General features: G+C 39.7%; 1 protein-coding gene across 1 annotated transcript in view; it reads left to right on the forward strand.

Moving 5' to 3' along the window:
* LOC126229566 (vacuolar protein sorting-associated protein 8 homolog) overlaps positions 1–26292 on the forward strand; it is a 205510-nt gene that overhangs the window by 18398 nt on the left and 160820 nt on the right. Inside the window, exons 5-6 of the mRNA XM_049942334.1 lie at positions 15643–15867; positions 23753–23932. Of these exons, the coding sequence (XP_049798291.1) occupies positions 15643–15867; positions 23753–23932 (405 nt within the window). The remainder of the gene's footprint in view (positions 1–15642; positions 15868–23752; positions 23933–26292) is intronic.

The raw sequence follows: 26292 nt of genomic DNA on the forward strand, positions 1-26292 counted from the left end.
TGGCCATCTAATTTCGCCTGTAGGGTCATTGCCACTACCAGAGAAAGTGGAAGCCATCTTGAAGATTCCACAGTCGGAAACCATAAAGGAGCTATGTCACTTTTTGCGGATGCTAACTTCAGCAGTTACTGGGCTGAAGATGTCTCTCCCACCTGGCAGATGAGATGAGCTCTGCTTTTAATGCAGCAAAGCAAAGCCTAGCAAATTCTGCATTCCTGTCACACCCTGCATTGGATGCACCACTCTTATTAGTAGTTGATGCCAGTCAGACAGTTGTTGGTGCAGCATTGCAGCAGCAAATTGAAGGCATTTTGCAACCGCTTCCCTTGTTTTCATATAAGCTCTCTGCTTCTCAATGAAAATGAGTGCTTATGATCGTGAACTTATGTCTGTGTACAGAGAAATCAATTACTTTTTGTCACAGTTGGAGGCAATAGAATTTAAAATATTTACTAACAAGCTGCTTATATATGCCTTCAGACAGAACAACAAGAAATATTCACTGCGGCATACATCCATCTGGAATTTATTGCTCAGTTCAGCACCAATATCCACTACATTCGTGGTATAAATGAATTGGTCACCAATAAGCCTGTTACAGGTTGACAGAGTGAAAAATGTTATTAATATCATTCAGCCCACAAAGACACAGGAATATGATATGCAACTTCAAAAGTCACTGCCCATTGTATTATGAAGCCTTTAATTACAACTTGTCAGCGTTCCTGGTTCCGATATGAAACAGTATTGTGATATTTCCAGTGAATAGTGTCGCCCATTTTTGCTTTGCAGTTTCCACAGACGTGATTTCGACAGCATTCACAGCCTATGCCACCCTGCCATTGGAGCATCAACTTGCCTGGTGTCAAAATGTTTTGCCTAGCCTGGTTTGCAAAATAATCATCATGAATGGGCTCGTTTGTGCCTTCAGTGTCACTACAGTAAAACACCCTGTCGTGCACCTATGCCCATTGTAGAATTTCCAGACACTACAATGCACTTTACGCATGTGGACATTGATGACGTGCATCTTACCTCCTCCTTCTAATCTGGTCAACATTATCTGTTGAGTGCAACTGATAACTTTACCCATTGGCTGGAAGCTATACCAGTTAACATACCGATGCAGACACTAGCCTTTGCCTTCATTTCAAATTGGGTGTCTCACCTTGATTGTCTGCTTTGTAGTAATATGAACTGTGGCAGACAATTCGAGTCAGAGTTAATCAGCTCAGCAAATCCTGCAGTGCTCTCCATCAACGAACAACCAGCTACCACCCTGTGAACGATGGCAATGTTCTTTAAATGCTGCATTAATGTGCCATGCCACCTGCTTGGATGACTGATTAACAGTGGTCTTAATTAGCCTTTGCACTAATTACAAAATGGACTTAAGCTCATCATCAGTGAAGCTTGTTATATGGCAAAACACTTTGACTGGCCGGCAAATTCATTGATCTGAGATTTGCATAGCTCCCAGACCATGACCCATCGGAATTCATTTGTTTTCTGAGGACCCACTCTGCATGCATTTGCTGCCCACATCAAGCCTCCAGACATGGAATGGCATGTACCTTTGTGTATCACAGTGTGCAAACATGCATGTATGTTATGTTACATATGGATGTTGCCAAACCCTCTAACAAGAGTTGTACACAGGCCCACATAAGGTGATTGAAAGAGGGGAATGAACACTGCGTATTGTACTAAACGATAAGACTATTACTGTCTCAATAGACAGGGTGAAACTGATGCACCTATTTCCATTATGCCGCCTACTATTGTGCCTCAAAACTGGCCTCCATCTCAAATTCAAGTAATACCATACAAAACTGAAACACAACTTGACAGAAGAACACTACTATCCAAAACAGATACACAACTTAACGGAAGAGCATGCTCCAGCCACAGAGGTCAATTTCCGGCAAGATTTTTGTATGATGCTCCGCTTCTCTCTGAGTGACTGATGTAGCAAATAGAAGTTAACTACTGTATTTCATAGCTATCAGTGAGTGCATTGGCCAGCCACCATAGGCATGTTTGTTTCAGAGTCAGCAGTTGTTTTGTTTTTGTCAAAGTTTTATAAGAGTAGACAGTGAGAACATCTTTGCAAATACACAAACATCATTCTTAAGGTAATTTATTGCAATTTGTAAGTCTGAAGGTGTTGCTTCTTAATATCAACATGTATCTGTTAATAAATGTTTATTGTTATGGGTTATATGAATGCCAATAATTTGTATGCTATCACGGCTGATTTACCTGAACAAAATTCGTAAGTACCGTAGTTTGAATGAGTATCATCAAAGCTGCTTTGACAGTATTGTACCTTCTGCTGTATGCAGTGGTTTAAAAATGAACTCAAGCATTTGAAATTAGTCACCATTAAATATTATATGCAAATGTGATGAAAACTAAATAAATAATGGGAGCAAATTTATCTTTCTTTCCCTTTTTCTGTCAGTTAACAAGTAAAATTTTCTCTTTTTCCCTTATATAGCATTTTCTGTTATTATGATTACATCGCAAGCAAGGTAGGCATTAAAATGGGACATGCTATACCTGTTTGAGATTTTATGAGTGGTTAGATGCATACAACAGCCTTCTAAGCAACCAGATTCATTCAGAAGATAACTGGAATAAATTATCTGTTTGCACGTATATCTGAATATGCAGTGTGTACAGGATCCTCACAAGTTACTTACATCAGAGGTAAAAGTGACTGATCAAGCTCTATTATTCAACTCTCCTCCAGCTGTTATAGGCCAGTTATCCACTGTCAAGGTACCATTTATGCTGTATAAGCCGTTTTTGTGGTTATTAGCGGTTGCAAGATTCCATTTTTAAAACACACACACACACACACACACACACACACACACACACACACACACACACACACACACAAGTGAAAACAACCACCTTCTCTGGCCACTGAGGCCTCACTATAGGCAACTGCGTATGATACGAGATGCAATCTGGGTGGTGAGGTAAAGGGCTACTTGTGGGAGATGGGGGGGGGGGGGCTGGGAGTTTAGATGGGTGTGGGGCGGCGGCGGCAGTGGGGAACAATTATGACTGGAGATAAGGAGAGGAGGGGGAAAAAGGAGACTGTTGGGAAGTTGGTGGAGTAGAGGAATAGAAGACTGCGTAGTGCTGGAGTAGGAGCAGGGAGGGAATAGCTGGGTGAAGGACAGGGACTAATGAAGGTTGAGACTAGGGGGGTTATGGGAACATTGGATATATTTTCTGGTAAATCATACTATGATTGGATATATTGCAGGGAGAGTTCCCACCTACGCAGTTAAAAAAAGCTGGTGTTGGTAGGAAGGATCCAGATAGAGCAGGCTGTGAAGCAATCACTGAAGTGAAGAACGTTGTGTTGGGCAACATGCTGGGCAACTGGGTGGACCAGCTGTCTCTTGGTCACAGCCACAGATAACCATGTTTTTGATGGGATAGGTGGTGCTTGTGAGTGGACTGGAGTAGGTGATAGTAGGAGGACATATGCGACAGGCCTTGCATTTAGGTCTGTTACAGAGATATGAGGTATGAGTCAAGGGGTTGGGAGCAGGGGTTGAGTAGGAGTGGATGAACAAGTGAAGTATGTGTAAACAAGATGAATTCATAGGGATTAGGGCCAGTAGTGAAAGGCAAAAACAAGCTGAAAATTATGTGGAAACACGATGAGATCAGAAAGAGAAATAAATAAAAGGACTATAATCTTGGATGCAGACAGGTGGACAGATATATATGAAAATGGAGGACAACAGATATGATTGGATCCAGTGAAGTTAGTATACGCATACTAGAATAAGAGAGGAGAAGAAGCGAGCAGGAGGGGAGGGGAGGGGGAGTTGGAAGTAAGAGGTACAAAAAGGTTTTATGGCATAGGAAGGCATGGAAAATAATGTACAAAAATATGTGAGAGTGAGGCAGGAAGAATGACCAGTTTGAAGGCTGAGGATTAATTATATCAGTGGGAGTAATGTGGCTCATGAGATGCTGCACCAACAATCAGCATTGTCATGTAGCTGTGTGCTGTATGCAGACAAGATGGTTGATGCAGTGAGGCTCGTAAAGACATGACAGGAAACAAGAGAGAGAAAGGATAAACACCAAGTAAAGTAATGTGTTAAAGAGTAGTAACAAAGGAAAGTAGCATTGGGTTGTGGGATGGAAGAAAAGCTGTTAGACATAATCAAAGAATGGAGAATCCATAATAGAATAATGACAGTATTATGAAAGGATAGAGGCTACTTGCCATGTAGAGGAGATGTTGAGTTGCAGGCAAGCACAACAAGCGGACTACTAAACATGTAAGCTTTTGACCAAAAGGCCTTCTTCTAAAGAAGACAACGCACACACACACACACACACACACACACACACACACACACACACACACACACACAATCACGCTTGACCACTGTCTCCAGCCACTGAGGCCCACTGCAAGCAACTACACACGCTGTTAGAATCAATGTGGGTGAAGTGCTCCTTGTGGGAGTTGCACTTTACCATCACACACCCCTACGCTACTGTTCCTCCCCATCCACACCCTAGCCTCCTCTTTGCTCCCACCACCCAGATTTCTTTTCCCATCATGTGCTCACAGTCTGGCCTCAGGGGGCAGAGACAACAGTCACATGTGTGTGAGTTGTGAATGTGTGTTGTTTACTTTAGGAGAAAGCCTTTCCATGTTTAGCAGTCCATCTGTTGTGCCTGTCTGCAACTCAGCATCTCCTCTATATGATGATTAGCAATCTTTCCTTTTCATAATATTGTAATTATTCCTTCCTGGATTTTCCTTTCTGATTGTTTGTTTTATTTTTATTCAGTGTTTGATACTCTCGATCACTTCTGCTCTTTGTTGGAGATATCTCTCCACATATCATGTGTGTCATCTTTGTATGATGGACTCCATTAGTGTCAGAATAGGTAATTTGCAGACTGCCTTCAACCTTCTTGCACCATGTAATCATATTCCAGCAGTGTGCTTTTGTTCAAAGTTAGTCTCCTGTTCCCTCCATTTACTGTTTGTTTACTTTCCCTTGGCTCTTAAACTCTTTGGATCAGAAGCCAGAAGTATTCTGCACTTCAGATTTCACAAATCCTTGTGTGCAAACAATGCAGTGATGTAGGACTGGCATTAGTGTTGCTATTGCTGAAATTGTCTTTTGTTTCATAGTGCTGTGTTTGAGTTTTCTGAGGAAAAAGCCGTTTCAATTTACCCAAAACAGTTAAGTAGATTTTTATGTCTGCAGTTTTGTTTTAAATCAGTAACTCTTCGGAATGAAGAACAATACACAGCTACCACTTACTTGGTTTGCTTCTTTATCCCACACCTGTCCCCTCCACAAAGGGATTTTATATGTGGACTGGAGCTAATTTTCTCTGATATCTGGAAGAACTAAAGAAAATGTGAAAGAATAGTTAGCCTGAAAAAATTTCACATACAGATACTTCATACACAACTTGTGTACTTCTTATTTACTTCCTCAATTGTAATAATAAACAATAGTTGCAAGGCACAAATGATGATGAGTGTTGCCTTCTCACCAGTGTGCTTTGTTTCATAACACAGTGAATTTCCATTCATGTAGTAACTGGGTTTATGTTAGTACTGAATGGATAAGTGGCATGCATATGGATAATGAGAAGCAATTATTATTCTAGGACACTCTTGTCATGTGTGGTTGTTTTTATTTACATGTCAGTGCCTAAATTTTGAGTGCTGTCTGCTGTGCAGTTTATCACTTGAACAGTGAGAGTAATATTATAGAGTGTCTGTGCTTCTCACAAATATTCTGACTATAGTGTCAAAAACAAGGAACTAGCAATGATTAGTTTATTAATGGCAAAGAAAAATTTTTAGTTTATTTTCTTGACAGACACATTGCATAACATCAGCGTTTACTTTATCATAAAATTAAATGTTGCAGGATTCAAGTTAGCTTCTAACCTCTGTAGAGAAAAATGGAGAAAGAGGAGTTGCCACATTTGTCAGAAACAGTTTTGATTTCAAGAAAACTGAAATTAATAAATTTTGCTCAGAGGAGCACTTAGAAGCATGTGCAATAGAAGTAGTATTTCATGATAAGTCCTTAATAATAGTAGATATATACAGATCACCTTCAGGAAATTTTAACTTCTTCATAAAAAAATCTGTAAGCTCTGTTGTCCCATCTCACAGTAAAAAACAAGGAAATAGTGCTTGATGGTGATTTTAATATGGATTTATTGAAAAGCTCTGTCAGTGAACAATTCCTGCAGTCAGTAACACTTTCATTCAATTTAGTTCCTACTGTGAACTTCACAAATAGGGTACATAAATGCTCTGAGACTGCTATTGATGATATCTTTGTAATCAAATTTCTGCTACTGACAGCTTGGGGTTATCAGGTTTGGTGAATAGCGCAATGTAGTATCTGAGACCAGTCTTTAAAAATAACTTCGGTAAAATGCAAATGACACTCATGTATCCCAAGGAAGTAGCATCCATCATAAAATCCTTAAAACCTAAGTACTCTAGTGGGTATGATAACATATCAATGAAGTTAATCAAAGAGTGCTCATGTGAGTTGTGTTCTATCTTAAGTTATTTGTGTAATCAATCTCTCATCAGTGGAACATTTTCAGGCTGGCTAAAATATGCTGAAGTTAAGCCTCTTTACAAGAAGGGGGATAAAGAAATACCATCAAACTATTGCCCAATTTCACTTTTGCTGGCTTTCTCAAAAATATTTGAAAAGATTGTGTTAAAGTGTCTCCTTAAGCATCTGACTGCTTATAATATATTGTCCAAGTCACAGTTTGGATTTCTTAAGGGTTCTGATATAGAGAAAGCTATTTACATTTACAGTGAGAATGTACTTAATTCATTACATAATTACATAATGAGTTAGATGCTACTGGCATTTTCTGTGACCCGTCAAAAGCCTTTGACTGTGTGAACCACACCATTCTCTTAAGTAAATTAGAATGTTAAGATGTCATTGGCTGTGCTGTGAAATGGTTTGAGTCTTATCTAATTAACAGGAAACAAAGGGTGTCATTGCGAAATAGCTGTGCAGTAAGCAGTCAGTCTTCATCTGATTGGGAATTAATTACATGTGGTGTTCCTCAAGATTCCATCTTGGGTCCGTTGCTGTTTCCTGTGTACATTAATGACCTCTCGTCTGTTACATTGCCAAATGCTAAGTTTGTTTTGTTTGCAGGTGATACAAACATCGCAATAACTAGCAAGTCAAGTACAGATTTAGAAATAGCCGCTAATCAAATTTTCACTGACATTAATAAATGGTTTAAAGCTAATTCACTGTCATTAAACTTTGAAAAGACCCACTATATGCAGTTCAGAACCTATAAGAGATTTCCTTCCAACATGTGTGTAACATATGAAGACATGCAGATCGAAGAAGTTGACAGCGTTAAATTTCTGGAATTACAACTCGATAATAAATTCAGTTGGGAAGAGAATACCACAGAATTGCTTAAGCATCTAAACAAGTCTATATTTGCAGTGAGAATGATGTCAGATGTAGGAGATATAAATATAAAAAAAACTTGTATACTTCACTTATTTTCATTCTATCATGTCATACGGGATCATGTTCTGAGTTAACTCATCAAACCGAGCAAAACTTTTTAGCATGTTACACAAGAATCATTTCACCATTCATTCAAGAACACCACATAGAAACCTGTTTAAGGAACTTTGCATTCTAACCACTGCTTCTCAGTATATTTATTCCTTTATGAAATTTGTTTGCAAGTAATATATCTCTATTTCCAACCAATAGCTCAATAGATACTATAAATACTAGGAATAAGAACAATCTACATAAAGACCTAAAATTACTTACCTTGGTCCAAAAAGGGGTCCAATATTCAGGAACACACATTTTCAATAAATTGCCAGCAACAATTAAAAACTTCATTTTTGAAGATAAAGCACAGTTTAGACAGAGTTTGGAAGACTTTTTGATAGCCAACTCCTTCTACTCTATAAATGAATATCTTAACAGAAACTGTTGGGCCAGCGTAAGTAAAAATGTCTGTTACATTTCAGTTTTGACAGCACTTTGTCACAACAGTCAAGATTCGGTATTTTGTGTATGATAAATCTATTAATAGTGCATAACAATGTTTCATTCTGGCAGCATCTTCTGTAAATATTAGCTGTTCCAGTTTACTGTATTGTATTCGCCTAGTTTGACAATCTCCTGACAAATTATCGGGGTAGTAAGTATTATATCCAAATGTTTTATGTTATTCTTTCTGTCATGTTCCACACCCACAAGAGTCATCTCAATTTTTGGGTCTGTGGAACGAAAACTGAATCTAATCTTACATATATACAAAACTGACAAACAATATTTAGAAGGTGTAGATAGTGCCTATTTGGTTTGTGTCTCATTTTGTTTCTAATTGCCATATAACACCCAAAACGTTTGTCTCCTTAAATAGAGCTGACTTTCTCATCAAATTCTCATTAAAACATTTTTATCTATATACACTCTTGTTTATGCAAAGTGTGGGTTTCTTCTTACAGGTACTGTAAAATCAAAATTACATTTTGCATTCAGATATTTTTTTCTGTCTTGTGAGAGAACATTTGTAAAAAAACACAAGTCATCATGCAAAATTTAATAGGCATCACTAAAAATCAAACAATAAAATAAAGATTAGGAAGATATAAACTGCTAAAATCCAGTATTACAACTTGAGAGAGTGTCACAAAAACTGCCTTACCTTCCAATGTCAGCAGATGGATGCCATTGTTTCCCATCATCATTAGCACTCTACAGTTTCTTTGTGTGCACAGTCTTCAGCATGCTAAGGATTTTAGTACTTACCACAGCGAATTGATAATTGGCATCACCAACCCACTCCTTAAGTGATGTACATGCCGACGTGTGAAGCGCACCTTTACAATGGTTGATGATGACTAGAAAGTCACTCATGTAACACAAACATAAAGGAGTAATCATTAGAGAATGAATGTTGCAGTCCACCCCCACCCTCACCCACTCCCTCATAACTTCTTATGAGTACTGCTCCATTTCAGTGTAGAATATTACAATGTGCCTGGTATCAACTGATCTTCTTTTAATTTTTTCATTAATTGGTTGTATATTTTATAGTGATACAAAAAAGAATCAAAGGACATACTTAGGTCAGAGTGACTGGAGAGTAGCGCTTGGATATAATGAATGCAGTCACTGTCCAGTGCAACCCATGCACTCCACATTCATTCATTCATTTATTCCCTCCTGTGTGTTACCACATGTAACTGTTCACATTTATACTGGAAATTCAGGACATGTGAGGGGCCGAAGTGTTCCCTGCTGCACCAACACTGAGATTCTGTAATGGTCCACCCCCATGTTGTTTTCAAAGATGTCATAATCCTTCTGCAGACGTGACACTCAGGAAGTGGGTTTGTTGTTCTTGAGGTGAGATGGTAAGAAACAAAGATGCCTAAGGCTCTCAGTGCTACAAAATAATCAGTCAAATTTAAATTTGGGATGCCAGAGATTTTTCTTTAATTAGCACATGAATCATGTAGCAGCAAAACCTGAACTTCTATCAGAACACTTTACAAAATTATACCTGCAAAGTTACGGGTATTACAGCCCATGTTTGAAACAATAATAAGTCTTCTACATTAAATGCCTCATGTTGTTGTTGTGGTCTTCAGTCCTGAGACTGGTTTGATGCAGCTCTCCATGCTACTCTATCCTGTGCAAGCTTCTTCATCTCCCAGTACCTACTGCAACCTACATTCTTCTGAATCTGCTTAGTGTATTCATCTCTTGGTCTCCCTCTACGATTTTTACCCTCCACGCTGCCCTCCAATACTAAATTTGTGATCCCTTGATGCCTCAAAACATGTCCTACCAACCGATCCCTTCTTCTAGTCAAATTGTGCCACAAACTTCTCTTCTCCCCAATCCTATTCAATACCTCCTCATTAGTTACGTGAGCTACCCACCTTATCTTCAGCATTCTTCTGTAGCACCACATTTCGAAAGCTTCTATTCTCTTCTTGTCCATACTAGTTATCATCCATGTTTCACTTCCATACATGGCTACACTCCATACAAATACTTTCAGAAATGACCTCCTGACACTTAAATCTATACTCGATGTTAACAAATTTCTCTTCTTGAGAAACGCTTTCCTTGCCATTGCCAGTCTACATTTTATATCCTCTCTACTTCGACCATCATCAGTTATTTTACTCCCTAAATAGCAAAACTCCTTTACTACTTTAAGTGTCTCATTTCCTAATCTAATTCCCTCAGCATCACCCGATTTAATTTGACTACATTCCATTATCCTCGTTTTGCTTTTGTTGATGTTCATCTTATATCCTCCTTTCAAGACACTGTCCATTCCGTTCAACTGCTCTTCCAAGTCCTTTGCCTGACTCTGACAGAATTACAATGTCGTCGGCGAACCTCAAAGTTTTTACTTCTTCTCCATGAATTTTAATACCTACTCCGAATTTTTCTTTTGTTTCCTTCACTGCTTGCTCAATATACAGATTGAATAACATCGGGGAGAGGCTACAACCCTGTCTCACTCCTTTCCCAACCACTGCTTCCCTTTCATGCCCCTTGACTCTTATAACTGCCATCTTGTATCTGTACAAATTGTAAATAGCCTTTCGCTCCCTGTATTTTACCCCTGCCACCTTTAGAATGTAAAAGAGAGTATTCCAGTCAACATTGTCAAAAGCTTTCTCTAAGTCTACAAATGCTAGAAACGTAGATTTGCCTTTTCTTAATCTTTCTTCTAAGATAAGTCGTAAGGTTAGTATTGCCTCACATGTTCCAACGTTTCTACGGAATCCAAACTGATCTTCCCCGAGGTCCGCTTCTACCAGTTTTTCCATTCGTCTGTAAAGAATTCGCGTTAGTATTTTGCAGCTGTGACTTATTAAACTGATAGTTCGGTAATTTTCACATCTGTCAACACCTGCTTTCTTTGGGATTGGAATTATTATATTCTTCTTGAAGTCTGAGGGTATTTCACCTGTCTCATACATCTTGCTCACCAGATGGTAGAGTTTTGTCAGGACTGGCTCTCCCAAGGCCGTCAGTAGTTCTAATGGAATGTTGTCTACTCCCGGGGCCTTGTTTCGACTCAGGTCTTTCAGTGCTCTGTCAAACTCTTCACGCAGTATCGTATCTCCCATTTCATCTTCATCTACATCCTCTTCTATTTCCATAATACTGTCCTCAAGTACATCGCCCTTGTATAAACCCTCTATATACTCCTTCCACCTATCTGCCTTCCCTTCTTCGCTTAGAACTGGGTTTCCATCTGAGCTCTTGATATTCATACAAGTGGTTCTCTTCTCTCCAAAGGTCTCTCTAATTTTCCTGTAGGCACTATCTATCTTACCCCTAGTGAGACAAGCCTCTACATCCTTACATTTGCCCTCTAGCCATCGCTGCTTAGCCATTTTGCACTTCCTGTCGATCTCATTTTTGAGACGTTTGTATTCCTTTTTGCCTGCTTCATTTACTGCATTTTTATATTTTCTCCTTTAATCAATTAAATTCAATATTTCTTCTGTTACCCAAGGATTTCTATTAGCCCTCGTCTTTTTACCTACTTGATCGTTTGCTGCTTTCACTACTTCATCCCTCAGAGCTACCCATTCTTCTTCTACTGTATTTCTTTCCCCCATTCCTGTCAATTGTTCCCTTATGCTCTCCCTGAAACTCTCTACAACCTCTGGTTCTTTCAGTTTATCCAGGTCCCATCTCCTTAAATTCCCACCTTTTTGCAGTTTCTTCATGCCTCATAGTAAAGTGAAAATCCTCATCTCCTGGCATGTAATGACATTCTGATTACTAATGAGATCATGCCACCCTGGGAGCTAATAATTGACTACTCCAATCATGGACTGGAAGCAAACAGCACAAGAGTATGGGAGTAAGGGTGTGATAAGCAAATTTAGCAGATTAATTAGAGAATTAAAACATGAAATGTTTGTTTTTACTACAGTACCTTTTACACAAAATTACAAATCTCAGTGCTAATTGGACTGGGCATGGACATGACTCAGTTATTTAAGTGGAAGTAGGGGAGAATCAATCTTCTTGCAATTCTTGGTAGTCATGTGTCATGATGATGAGTGGCAGATGCTGGGTCAGTATGGTGCGTCACCTCAGAGCTGTGCGGCAGTGAGTCGACAACTCTCACCAGTCTTCCATGCCTTTGCTGTGAGGCCCCAGAATAGTCTCTGTGAACTGATTGTTGTGGCTTTCATAACCAAAACAGTGTCATATTGATGTTATGAGATGGAGATTAGGCAAAAAAAAAAATTGTAATATTCCGTTGAGTGCTTCATTCCCAAGAGCTGGACCATAATGGTTCATCCACTTAACATGGAACAGTAAAAGAATAAGTGAAAAAGTTATGAACATTAGGGTGGGAGTAAGGATCAGAATCAAAGTCAGCGGACTAAGTAGATAATGGTTGAAAGAACCTCGATGTCCTCTTACTTTCATGCTATCTCACCAACTGTCCTTCACTTCTCATTACTCCACTTAGGTCACAGACTCCTCGAATGTTTCATCCTCTCAACATTGTTATTGGCAGTCTAAATTTGCAGTGACACCCAATGAGTAATTGCCATTTTGTGACCATGCCTCCCAGTCCAGGCTGAAATTTTTTGTCTTGCAGGGACTGACGTGTGACTTGGGAACTGGCATTTTTCTCAAGTGTTCACTGTCAAGGCTGTTCCCATGTTTCTCCACATTCCTTAGTTGCTGTGAAAGCAGCCATACAACACTTCTTTGTAACAGCTGTCTCTGTGTGAGGTCTGGATGATCTTTCATTTGTGCTTCGTCTAAGAATCTGCTGGCATTTGTGATTTATAAGCTGGTAAACATTTTCGTACACAGGCTGTTACTTCTTCCGCATTTCTATAGGTACATATGCCTCGCTATGTGCATTCTTGGCGCCTTGTGTCTACGCTCCATCTCTGTGCCTGCAGGAGTCCATGAATTATGAGCATGTTTCTCACTTTTTAAGGCAGGCCAAACAGCTGCAGCCAGCCCAGAGTTTCACATGCCTCCACATGTGCATTGTTGATGCTATCATGTTTACGTGCAATCACATTGGCTGCAGAGGTCCACAAATTATCAGCACATTTCCAATTTTTCACCAGGGCATTCACAGGATGTCCATTCTTAAGCAAGTTGAGAGCATCTGCAAGCCTACCCCTTCCATTGGTGCAGAATGTGCCCTTGCCTGCATCTCTGACAGTTGGTGTTTGAGATCCAACTTTCCCCTCTTTGTTGGCCTCTGTCACTGGGAGCTGTTGGAAGTATCCTCCAGTGGAAGTATTTTAACATTTTAGGAATTGTGTTCACAAAAATAATTTACACGTTTTCTGCTCTGATCTTCTCTGTCTTGCACGCAGAGTTGTGATTACTTTAGACGAGCTCCAGTAGCTGGTGTTGCCCAGGATGCAACACGAAGAGATTGGCTGTGTGCCTTGTTGATTTTCATAGCAGTGAAAATGACTTTAAAACATTTGCTCCACGAGAAAGTTGAGTTGTGCTTTGTAATCAGTATTCGATAAACAGAACTTCAATAAATGGAACTTTAATATGCCTGTTAAACTTCAGTAGGAACTAAATGATATTCTGTTAGCATTTTTAATTCATTTCTTCAAGCAAATTTTTCACAAACTTTGTATTTTTCCCGTATGAAAAGATGATTAGTTGCACAATGGAGAATTTGTCTTCTATTGTTTCAGCTCAGTTTTCACTCTTTCAAGTAGGGCTGTATTTGAGCACAACTCGAACTGTTTGAACATTTTACGTCACAGCTCAGGAAATGTCAGTTTCTGTTCAATCTTTTGATTGCTCCGCTATATAATGACTTTTGTGGGTACTATGTCCACAACCTGCATTAGCATTTGTACAACACTGGATCTTAACCATCAAGCAGGTGCCCTATTTTTTCATCATGCAAGCAGCATGTGGCGTACTTCATGCATGTGTCATGAATAGCTGTATTTATGTTACCAACATAATCATGTATGAGCAATATCACCATTCAATCTCAATGTAATGAAACAACGATAAAATAAATTGAGATTATACAAACTGAATCATTGTTTGAGTGGTAATAAAATATACTTTCATTATTTCACTCTGTCGGCACATACAAGTGTTACAGCACAGTAATGAACCATTCAAAGCATTAAACAGGGTAGTTGCTTCATATACCAGCCATCTGCTTATTCAGTTGTTAATTATCTTGTAGTCAAGTGTCTCATAGTGGGATTGTGGTCATTTTGTTGCATGAGTTGTAAATTTTTTCGCACCTAGCTCGGCGTTATAAAATAAACACTGCTGCAGACTTTGTCATATCACAACACAACTTTTCACACTGTTAGCTGAAGAAATAATGAAGGAATAGATATCCACTCACAACTGTATAAGATAATGTTATTTGTAGTTGGGGCGCACTTTTTACCCAAATGCACCCACTCGAGTGTTAATAATAAAAATATGTGAAACACAGACTAAAATATCTTCCAGAGTGTATGTCATATCTAGCAATGGCAGCTAATCAATAAATAAAAGTTTGCAATAAACGTTTTTGTCAGATTCTCGAGCTTTCACTCATCCCACAATCTAGTGACATCTCATGACTCTCTCTCAAAGACATGTATTGCCACTGTAATTTATTCTGGCGATAGAAATTGCTGTTAGTTTACTACAGTGTATTTCATTTGTTAGGCATTCAATTTTTCGTTAATTTTCATTGTTTCATCTTAACGCAGAAATTTGAAGTAAATTGCCCAATAACCTTTAGAGATTTCTGGTAACAACTTTTCCCCTTTATGTATTCCATACATATACAGTATGTTATGTAGACTGTCATCTTGCTCGTATCTTGAAGGTAAAGTGTGCAAAATTTCATCAAGACCAGAATAAAACAAGAGATTTGTATGACTTATATGCAGACATTCTTCTTCATATATAAATCTTTCTATAAGACGTACAGCTCAGTTCCTAATCATGCAGCTCATAATGTGAACTATACTGTATCGCCCCTCATACTCGACTCGACTGTCAGTCTAGGGCTCCTGCACCAGACTGGTAGTCAGCACAAATCACTTCATTCAGCACACATGTTTAGGCAGGAGCCAAAGATGCACAAAGGACTTCATCTGACTATCTTATTCTGATGTTAATGAAATTTGTTGTTATAATGACATCTGGTGTGATTTGATGATGGCTTGCTACTGAGAGGATATTTAGCATGATAGACAATTAAATCTGAGGTATGTTTTATAAAATATTAGTAAATTAAAATTAGAGATTTGCTCCACTGGCTCCTGTCGTGGCAGCCAATCAGATTATACTCCTCCTGAACTGGCATAACTTGTCACGGAATTGGTTCTCACCACACCATCTGTTGTCCTCCACTTCTTATGTCACAGTTCAACTTATGCGATCTCAACTAAACTGCTAAGTGAAACTTGGGGTAAAATATCGTGGCTTTTAAAGCCAGATATAACACAATTTGTGAAGTATTGTTTTTCTAATATTTGTTTGTCTTGCATTAGAGCTTGCGGTAACATCTGTACATTATCAGTTTACAGATTCACCAACTCTTGCACTTTGCAGCGACAGTGGAGGATCTGTGTTCGAACTAAATTTCCGGAGGACAATGGGTATGCGAGGATGTGATTCGAAATGCCTTTTTTCGGGCAGCAGGGGGGAAGTGGTATGCATAGAACCTCTGCTCCTCCACCATCAGCAGCTGTCATCACATCCACTGCAGGGGGTCATCCTCATAGCAATGGCCACACTTTCAAAAGTAAGTTTTGCCAAATAAAATTCAGAACATAGTTGACGTAGAATAAATCAGTAATTTCTTATTGCTTGACACTGTACTTAACAGGTTATATGGGGGATATGTGACACGTTTTATGTAGCTCTTGTTAATCTTTCATGAAGGAAAAAGGCTGTTATGTACAACTTTCTCAAACAGGCGAACAACAGAGTATGGATAAAAACCTGTAATGTTTGCTGATTACACAAGCATACTAATCAAGCATCCAAACACTACCATAGCAGATACAGCTCAGATGATAGCCCAGTGGACCTATAGCTGCTACATAACAAACACAGAGGCTCATAATACGGAATTTCAAACCCTGCTAACACAAAATATAGGCATTAATGATCATACACCAAATGAAACATTGTGCATAAAATTCCTTTTGGGTCCAATTTTATACCAAGTTAAAACTGAGTCAATACATAGATAAACTAGTTAAAGCTCAGTCCAGCACTTTATGATCTTAAAAGTATCTAATTGTATTAACCTAATGATTGTTTTATTTTGCATACTTTTAATCCTTAACATCTTACAGAGTTATTGTCCAGGGAAATACATCTAAAATGAAGTAATTATTCATCAGAAATTAGCTTTAAGAATAATATTTAACGTAGATCACCGCATGTCTTGCTACAGTCTCATTTAATTCTTACTCACTTTCCAGTACATTTAATTTTTGTTTTTGCTGCTGATGATAAATATCCATTTCAGCTGAACTTTGATTTGCATAAACACTGTACAAGATTTTATGTATATAAACTGAGGCAACGAGCAAAAATTTGTACCATTGCCAGAAATTGAACCCGGGTCTCCTGGTTACTAGACACTTGTGCTAGCCACTAAGTCACATTGGCAGAGTAGTTCACACAACTGCAAGGATTACCCTAACATGCTTCTCTCCTTGGTCCATATTCTCACTGCTGCCCCTGTCTACTTTAAATTCCCCCTCCTGTGAGAGACCAGTAAAATCTCTGAAATTGCCATTTCATTTGTATAAGCATGACAATATTATAAAAAGGATAGTTGCTACTCACTAATGGAGATGCTGAGTCTCATCTACATCTACATCTACATGCATACTCCGCAATCCATCATATGCCGCGTGGTGGAGGGTACCTCATACCACAACTAGCATCTTCTCTCCCTGTTCCACTCCCAAACAGAACGAGGGAAAAATGATTGCCTATATGCCTCTGTATGAGCCCTAATCTCTCTTATCTTATCTTTGTGGTCTTTCCGCGAAATATAAGTTGGCGACAGTAAAATTGTACTGCAGTCAGCCTCAAATGCGGGTTCTCTAAATTTCCTCAGTAGCGATTCACGAAAAGAACGCCTCCTTTCCTCCAGAGACTCGCACCCAAGTTCCTGAAGCATTTCCGTAACCCTCGTTTGATCAAACGTACTAGTAACAAATCTAGCAGCCCGCCTCTGAATTGCTTCTATGTCCTCCCTCAATCCGACCTGATAGGGATCCCACATGCTCAAGCAGTACTCAAGAATAGGTTGTATTAGTGTTTTATAAGTGGTCTCCTTTACAGATGAACCAAGTCTTCCCAAAATTCTACCAATCAACCGAACACGATTATCCGCCTTCCCCACAACTGCCATTACATGCTTGTCCCACTTCATATCGCTCTGCAATGTTACGCCCAAATATTTAATCGACGTGACTGTGTCAAGCGCTACACTACTAATGGAGTATTCAAATATTACGGGATTCTGTTTCCTATTCATCTGCATTAATTTACATTTATCTATATTTAGAGTTAGCTGCCATTCTTTACACCATCACAAATCCTGTCCAAGTCATCTTGTATCCTCCTACAGTCACTCAACTACGACACCTTCCCGTACACCACAGCATCATCGGCAAACAGCCGCACAGTGCTATCCACCCTATCCAAAAGATCATTTATGTAGATAGAAAACAACAGCGGACCTACCACACTGCCCTGGGGCACTCCAAATGATACCCTCACCTCTGATGAACTCACCATTGAGCCGGCCGTGGTGGTCTCGCGGTTCTAGGCGCGCAGTCCGGAACCATGCGACTGCTGCGGTCGCAGGTTCGAATCCTGCCTCGGGCATGGATGTGTGTGATGTCCTTAGGTTAGTTAGGTTTAAGTAGTTCTAAGTTCTAGGGGACTGATGACCACAGCAGTTGAGTCCCATAGTGCTCAGAGCCAGCCAACTCGCCATTGAGGACAACATACTGGGTTCTATTACTTAAGAAGTCTTCGAGCCACTCACATATTTGGGAACCAATCCCATATGCTCGTACCTTAGTTAGGAGTCTGCAGTGGGGCACCGAGTCAAACGCTTTCCGGAAGTCAAGGAATATGGCATCCGTCTGATACCCTTCATCCATGGTTCTCAAGATATCATGTGAAAAAAAGGGTGAGTTGCGTTTCGCAGGAGCGATGCTTTCTAAAGCCGTGCTGATGCATGGACAGCAACTTCTCTGTCTCAAGGAAATTCATTATATTCGAACTGAGAATATTTTCAAGAATCCTGCAACAAACCGATGTTAAGGATATTGGTCTGTAATTTTGAGGATCCATCCTTCTACCCTTCTTATATACAGGTGTCACCTGCGCTTTTTTCCAGTCGCTTTACGTTGCATAAGAGATTCGTGATAAATGCAAGCTAAGTAAGGAGCCAGTGCAGTAGAGTACTCTCTGTAAAACCGAATTGGAATCCCATCAGGACCCGGCGATTTGTTTATTTTCAACCCATTCAGCTGCTTCACAACCCCACAACCCCAGGGATGTCTATCTCTATGTCCTCCATGCGGGAATCTGTACGAGACTCAAACAGCGGTATGTTTGTACGATCCTCCTGCGTGAAATATTTCTCAAATGCTAAATTTAAAATTTCAGCTTTTGTTTTGCTGTCTTCCGTTGCCAGGCCAGACTGATCAATGAGTGACTGGATGGAAGCCTTTGACCCGCTTACCGATTTTACGTAAGAACAGAATTTCCTTGGGTTTTCAGCAAGATCTTTTGCCAAGGTATGACTTTGGTAGTGGTTGTATGCGTCGCGCATCACTCTTTTTCCAGCAGCACGAATCTCTACTAACTTTCGCCTGTCCTCATTCTCCCGATCTTTTTTGTACCGCGAGTGCAACTGTCTTTGCTTCCTGAGCATTCTCCGAATTGCGCTGTTAAACCACGGTGGGTCTTTTCCATCCGTAACCCACTTTTTCGGCACATACTTCTGCGTGATTTACAATCTGTTTAAAATTTGCCCATAATTCTTCCTCGTTCATCATACTGGAAGTAAATGAAGTCAATTTATTTACTAAGTGGGATGCTAACAACTGCTTATCTGCTCTTTCTAGTAAGAATACTTTCCTAGCCTTCTTGACTGACTTTTTAAGTTTTGTAACCATAGTCATAATGACATCATCATGATCACTAATCCCTGTCTCAACACTGACACCGTTGATGAGATCTGGTCTGTTCGTGGCTACCAGATCTAAAATATTTCCATTACGCGCTGGCTGTCAATTTAGCTGCTCAAGACAGTTTTAGGATAATGTGTTCAAAAGTAATACACACGACGGCTTGTCTGTACCACCTGTAATGAATCCATAGACATCCCAGTCTATACTAGGTAAGTTGAAGTCGCCTCTGACTTCTGCGATACAGAGTGTAGACTCCCTTTGTATGGTTCTAGAACTGTCACGGTGGAACCTGGTGGCCAGTAATAACACCCAACAATTAACTTTATTTCTCCTAGCCCTGTTAAACATGTCCAGATAACTTCACAATCACACTCTAGACCTCAGTAGACACAATATTTTTGTCAACTGCAATGAAGACACCACCTCCTACGGTGTCTAATCTGTCTTTACGATACATGTTCCAACCCTCACTAAATATTTCAGAACTTCCTATCTCAGGGTTCAACCAGGTCTCAGTCCCGAGAATAATTTGCACACCACATGCTTCCTGGCGGGCAGTAAATTCACGAACTTTATTCCGAACACTCTGAAAATTTACTGCTAATATCTTGATAGCTGAAGTGTCTTTACACTGAGCACGTCCTGATTTCCCTGCATGCACGTCGACTGGTGAGTGTTCATCAGGACACCTTGCACTACTGCCTAGCCTAAAAAACCCCCATGTGCACGCCACAAGTACTCTGCTATGCGAGTAGCTGCTTCCTTTGTGTAGTGCACCCCTGACCTATCTAGGAGTGTCCTACAATTCCCTACCCAATAGTGCAAGTCTAGAAATCTGCAGCCAAGACCATCACAGAGTCAACGAAGCCTCTGGTTGAGACCCTCCACTCGGCTCCAAACCAAAGGACCCTGATCCACTCTTGGAACGATGCTGCAAATAGAGAGCTCTGCTTGCACCCCGCTTGCGAGGCCAGCAGTCTTCACCAAATCTGCCAGCCGCCTGTACAAACTGAGGATCGCCTCAGAACCCAAGCGATAGGCATCATTGGTGCCGAAGTGAGCAATTACTTGCAGACAACTGCACCCTGTATGCTCGATAGCCGCAGGCAAGGCCGCCTTCACATCTTGGATGAGGCCCCCCGGCAGACAAACCAAGCCCACGTTGGAATTCCTCCCAGCCCTGTACGCTATTTCCCTAAGGAGCTCCATCACCCGCTTAACGTTGGAGCTCCCAATAACCAGCAAGCCTTTGCCCCCGTGTGCCTGCTCGGGCCCTGCTGAAGGAGCGGCCACCCACCCACTGACAGGATAAACAGGCGAGGCCAGCCTCCACATTGACCCTCCGCCTTGAGCGACACGAACGCATTGCAGTCCGCCACTCACCCTGACGTGAGGGCAGCCCCAATGCACCGGGTACACTAGAAGGTGCCTCGGCGGCTGAGTCAGCGGACGCAGCAAGCGGCATCTGGGGTGTTTCAAGCGACGCGCCAGACCCTCCGCCTTCGCTGCACCTCGAGGCTGCAGCCTGAAGGCGGCTGACCATGGCCAACAGCACGCTCAGCTGCTCGCAAACCTCCTGCGCCCGCACACAGCATGCACACACCCTATCCATCCTACTGCTAATATCTGGACGTATAGAGTTGCGACAAATAAAATAGCAATATGCGACTGCACAGTTGCGTCACCAGCGCCAGATTGAGCTATGATATATGAAAAATTACTTATGAACTAAGCAATAAAATTACTACGACTACGCCACTATACAGATATTACAATGGGATCCTACCCCTGTCTTACAAGGGAACCTCCCCACCGCACCTCCCTCAGATTTAGTTATAAGTTGGCACAGTGGATAGGCCTTGAAAACCTGAACACACATCAATCGAGAAAACAGGAAGAAGTTGTGTGGAACTATGAAAAAAAATAGTAAAATATACAAACTGAGTAGTCCATTCGAAGATAGGCAACATCAAGGTCAATAGAAGTCTAGGAGCGCCGTGGTCCCGCGGTTAGCGAGAGCAGCTACGGAACGAGAGGTTCTAGGTTCAAGTCTTCCCTCGAGCGAAAAGTTTAATTTTTTATTTTCAGTTTATGTGACAAACTCTTATGTTTTCATCACTTTTTTGGGAGTGATTATTACATCCACAAGAAAACCTAAATCGGGCAAGGTAGAAGAATCTTTTTACCCATTCGCTAAGTGTACAAGTTAGGTGGGCCGACAACATATTCCTGTCATTTGACGCACATGCCGTCACCAGTATCGTATAGAATATATCAGACGTGTTTTCCTGTGGAGGAATCGGTTGACCTATGACCTTGCGATCAAATTTTTCGGTTCCCATTGGAGAGGCACGTCCTTTCGTCTACTAATCACATGGTTTTGCGGTGCGGTCGCAAAACACAGACACTTAACTTACTACAGTTAACAGAGACGTCAATGAACAAACGGAATGATCATAACTTTGCGAAAATAAAGCAAGTAAAATTGTAGGTCGAGGGAGGACTTTAACCAAGGACCTCACGTTCCGCAGCTACTCACGTTAACCATGGGACCACGGCACTCCTAGACTCCCATTGACCTTGATGTTGCCTATGTTCGCATGGACTACTCAGTTTGTATATTTTATTAATTTTTTTCATAGTTCCACACAACTTCTTCCTGTTTTCTCAATTGATCTGTGTTCAGTTTTTCAAGGCCTATCCACTGTGCCAACTTAGAGGTAAATCTGAGGGAGGTGCGATGGGGAGGTTCCCTTGTTAGTAAAAATGACAACCGCCTACGCAATGTTACACTCTACCATTATTAAAATTTGATACTGCCCCTTTCTAATTCAAAAAGTATGCAGATATCCGAAAAATTTCACCATGCAAGCACACAAACACACAAAGTAATTTGAATTAAACCTGTGAAACTAATACAAAAAACTGAATATACGACTAGTTTCTGCTACTGCTGCTCGCACACGTCACTCTGCAAGCACAGATGAAACTGCACTGGCCTCTGTCTGCTGCTGACTGACTCTACAAAATAAACAGAAAACACTGGCTGTCCAAAACAAACAACTAACTAACGACTCCGTGAATTTATACTTTACAGCTATCAATAAGCACTATAACTCCTCTCAAATACGAGAATATGCAAGGATTTTATGTAATTAAATATGCAAGCGCACAAACACTCGGAAAGAAATAAAGAATCAAATTACAAAACAAATATGAAAGCTAAATATGCGACTCAGATAGGCACGATGAAAGACTGTCAGAAACTGTGTGTGTGTGTGTGTGTGTGTGTGTGTGTGTGTGTTTTTCCAATGAAGGCAGAGTTGGCTGAAAGCTCACTTTCTGACAGTCTTTTTATTGTTCTTATCTGCGACTCAGCAGCTTCGCTATATGGCAAGTAGCAACTATACATTCCACAATATTGTCATATTCCATCGTGTGTAAGGAAGAATTTAAAGTAGGCTGGGGTGACATTGAGAATTCGGTCAAGCAAGAAGGTATGCCAGGGTAATACGTTCAGTTGTGTGAACTGCTGTGCCAAGGTGGCTGAGTGACTAGTGCATCTCTGTAGTAAGAAGGAGACCCAGGTTTGATTCTGGCCTTGGTACAAATTTTCACTTGCTGCTTCAGTGTATGTACATAAAATCGTATATGTATCAGACCTGCAAATTCTCAGAAATTGTAGGATTTCATAACAATGTGAGATACTTTGTCATTCCTGTCCAAGGTACGTAACGGAGTTGTCCTCTAGTGCAAAGGTATTCAGCAAGCTTCTGTTGATGATGATGCAAGAAATTGGAAATCCAACCAGTCCAAAAATAAATTAATTTTGCATAATTATTCCCTCATTTTACAGTTTATCTGATTATCTGGCTTCAAGGATTGGAAATTAATGTTAGTAGCAGTGTTTTTTGTGAAAGCTACAAGACACATATTACAGTATTGTAAACAGACCTGTGTTATTACAGTTGTATATAACTGTTTTATTTTGATAAAGACCACTGTTATCTAAAGTAAATATTAAGATACCAGTGGACAACAAAAAGCAGCTATTTAATACAACAGAGGAAAAGGCAGCTTTTTTGAAGTAGCAAATTTCCTCCTAATTTACTAGATTACATTTAGTAGGCATAATCACAAACAGTATTAAGCAGTATAGCAATAAATTATTGTTAATACTGTGTACAGATTAAGTTTCAGTGATTTGCCTGTCTTTTTGTTAATGTTTACCTTGACTCATTCCGTATCCCTGAAGGTGCTCTTTCGTTAGTGTCTCTGGAGAACTTTATGAACAAATGTCTGAATGATCCTTATGTTGGCAGGCTTGTAATCTACAAATGTATATTTTGAAGAATTGTTGAAGAAAGTGTATAATATACTATAGTTGGTTGTTGCAAGCAATAATTTAACATTTGACACACAGCAGTTATTATGAGTGAGTGTTCTGTGGCCCAGGTTATTGTCGTAAGCATTCGACCGAGGATGCGTGTCCTGTTCACCCACCCTCTGCAGAGCAGCCCAGTGTCCCTGCCACTAATTTCGTGGCAGTTTGTCATAATTCAGATGGCTGACACCAGTAGAGTTGTGGATCCTGTACTTGCTTTTGCAAGGGATTCAACTTTACACTTCTTTCAGGTGAGTTTGTGGGCAAATAATGCTACTCTAGGTTGAAAAGTGAAATTTTTTTTAGATTCATAATAAATTGTTCAAGATAAAAGCTAAAAAACATAACTGATTTGGCTTTATCAACTTTTATTAATGAAATAAAAGTATGCTCATATTAACCTAGAATTAAAAACTCCAGATAACTATAGTGAATGCAAAGGATTTAAAGAATGAAAGCTGGAATCACAGCCTTCATAAAAAATAATCTAGCCTCACTATTATCAAATATCAAAATAAAAGATTTCTTAAAATTAAGAATTGATTATCTTGTGTAGATGCTGCTATACTCTGAGACCTGCAAGTTTCTTATACTTGAAGCCCAAGACTAACCATATTAAAAGTGCAACTCTTTCCTTTCCTTTCCTTTCCTTTCCTTTCCTTTACTGAGTTGTCAGAAAATATGTCTAGTCTAGTCTTGTCTGTCCGACACTCAAATAATTTTAATTTAAAGTAGCTTTATAGAATGAAAGGAAAGTTATAGATTGGTCCTTTTCGTGATGGTAATTTCAAAAAGCTTTGACTCAGTTTCATGCATCCAAAAGCCCTTTCTTCCTAAAGGTAAAATTAAATGGTTTATTTTGGAACCAAAATGACTACTCTACAAGATTGTCGCTTCTCTGTATAATTAATGTTTACAACTCTCTTCTAAGAAATATGTATGCAAATTTGTGTCTACTATATATATGTCCATATATATGTCCATATATATGTCACTTGAGATACAGAAAAAATCCATACAGACTTGAGTAAACTAATGTGCCTAAAAGGCCCATCTTTAAATTGAAAATAGCAAAATCATGTTTACATCACCCATGTAGTCAACAAACGTACTCCACCTTCTCTTTGCATCAATATAACGTTGGTAAAAGTGTAGGGACAGCAGACTAATAGATGCTTTTGAGTAGTCACTAATGTGAAGATGGAATAATTTTGTTTTGAACCTGAGTTGTAACATAACAAGAGGTAAAAATGGAAATAATCATATCGTTGAAGCAGATAGACGTAAATGTACAAAAAATTAACACCGCTTGTGGATGATCCTTGTAAAACTTTAGCTTTCACAATTGTAAAAATTTGTATAATCAGCTTGTTCACTCACTCAATTCACTGATGTCAAATAAAACCATCACTTTCCAATCTATCTTAAATCTTTACCTTTTCTTAGCATCAGTCTGTCACCACAATCAAGATTTGTATTTCAGAGAAAAATTATTGTGAAACATCAACATAATCACTTTGACATCCACAGCAGAGTAAATACCACCTCTAAACTTTTGCATGAATTAAAGTCCTCAGCTACACACATATATCTATGCATTCTAATGTCACCTAGTCCACCTTCAATCATCAGGCTGTCCTCTGTCTTTTCTAACTTTTTGGAAGAACTTCCTTGGCTGTCTGTGAGTCATTTGTTAGCTGTGTCTCCTGCCCACTTCAACTTTATTATCATTACCATTGCAACCAATGACCCACCCCAGCTTCACCCAGGTAGAATTAAGTATCTAAGGTTGAAAGACTTGTCTAGCATACCTGTTATTGTGTTTAGAGGCCAGTTATGATTAAAATACAGAGAACAATGTTAGGTAACTGAATTTTAGCTCCAAATTCTAGTATAATTTAAACAATTTGAATAGCACATGCCAGAATACTTCTCAGGGAAATTACTTAATCAATAATCGTCATATTTCAACTATTTTGCACAAAAATTCATAAATCGATCACACAAACCTTCCATGTGAATCAGTCTGTCTCTTAGCGAAAACCATATCAAAAGCCCCGCAGTAGCTCATGATATTAGCCTCCACGTAGAGGCAGAAAAATGCAGCATGAGACTTTACTTTATAATATGCCACTCTTTCCTGCCTCTTTTTCATAATTCTCACCACGAAATTCTCCATTGCTTGCTGAGAAACACTCGGGTTTTAAATTACTTTTACATAAAATATCTCAACCCAGCTACTCAGAACAGGTAACACACTGATTTCAGCATGTAAATAACTTCAGTTTTAGTATGTTGCTTATACCATACCATATTTCAGCCTTATTGTACGTGAGTTTCAGGCCTGTTTTCAGATTGAATCTATTCAGTTCTTTCATTAATTACTGAAGTTTGCTTGCAACTGATACAAAGAGCACAGTGCCATCAGCAAAGTAGTGGTTCAGGCATCTTGTGGTAACACACATTCTTTCTTTGCTTTCTTCCTATTAGGAATGCTGTGAATAATTTTGGTGATATGGAATCTGCTTGCCCGCTCTCTTTCACTTTTAAATTTCTCAATATCTTGGTGAAGGACAATGGGAGTTGTAGTAGGAACATATACAAGGGTTGG

This window comes from Schistocerca nitens, unplaced genomic scaffold (assembly GCF_023898315.1).
Source record: "Schistocerca nitens isolate TAMUIC-IGC-003100 unplaced genomic scaffold, iqSchNite1.1 HiC_scaffold_375, whole genome shotgun sequence".
NCBI lineage: Eukaryota > Metazoa > Arthropoda > Insecta > Orthoptera > Acrididae > Schistocerca > Schistocerca nitens.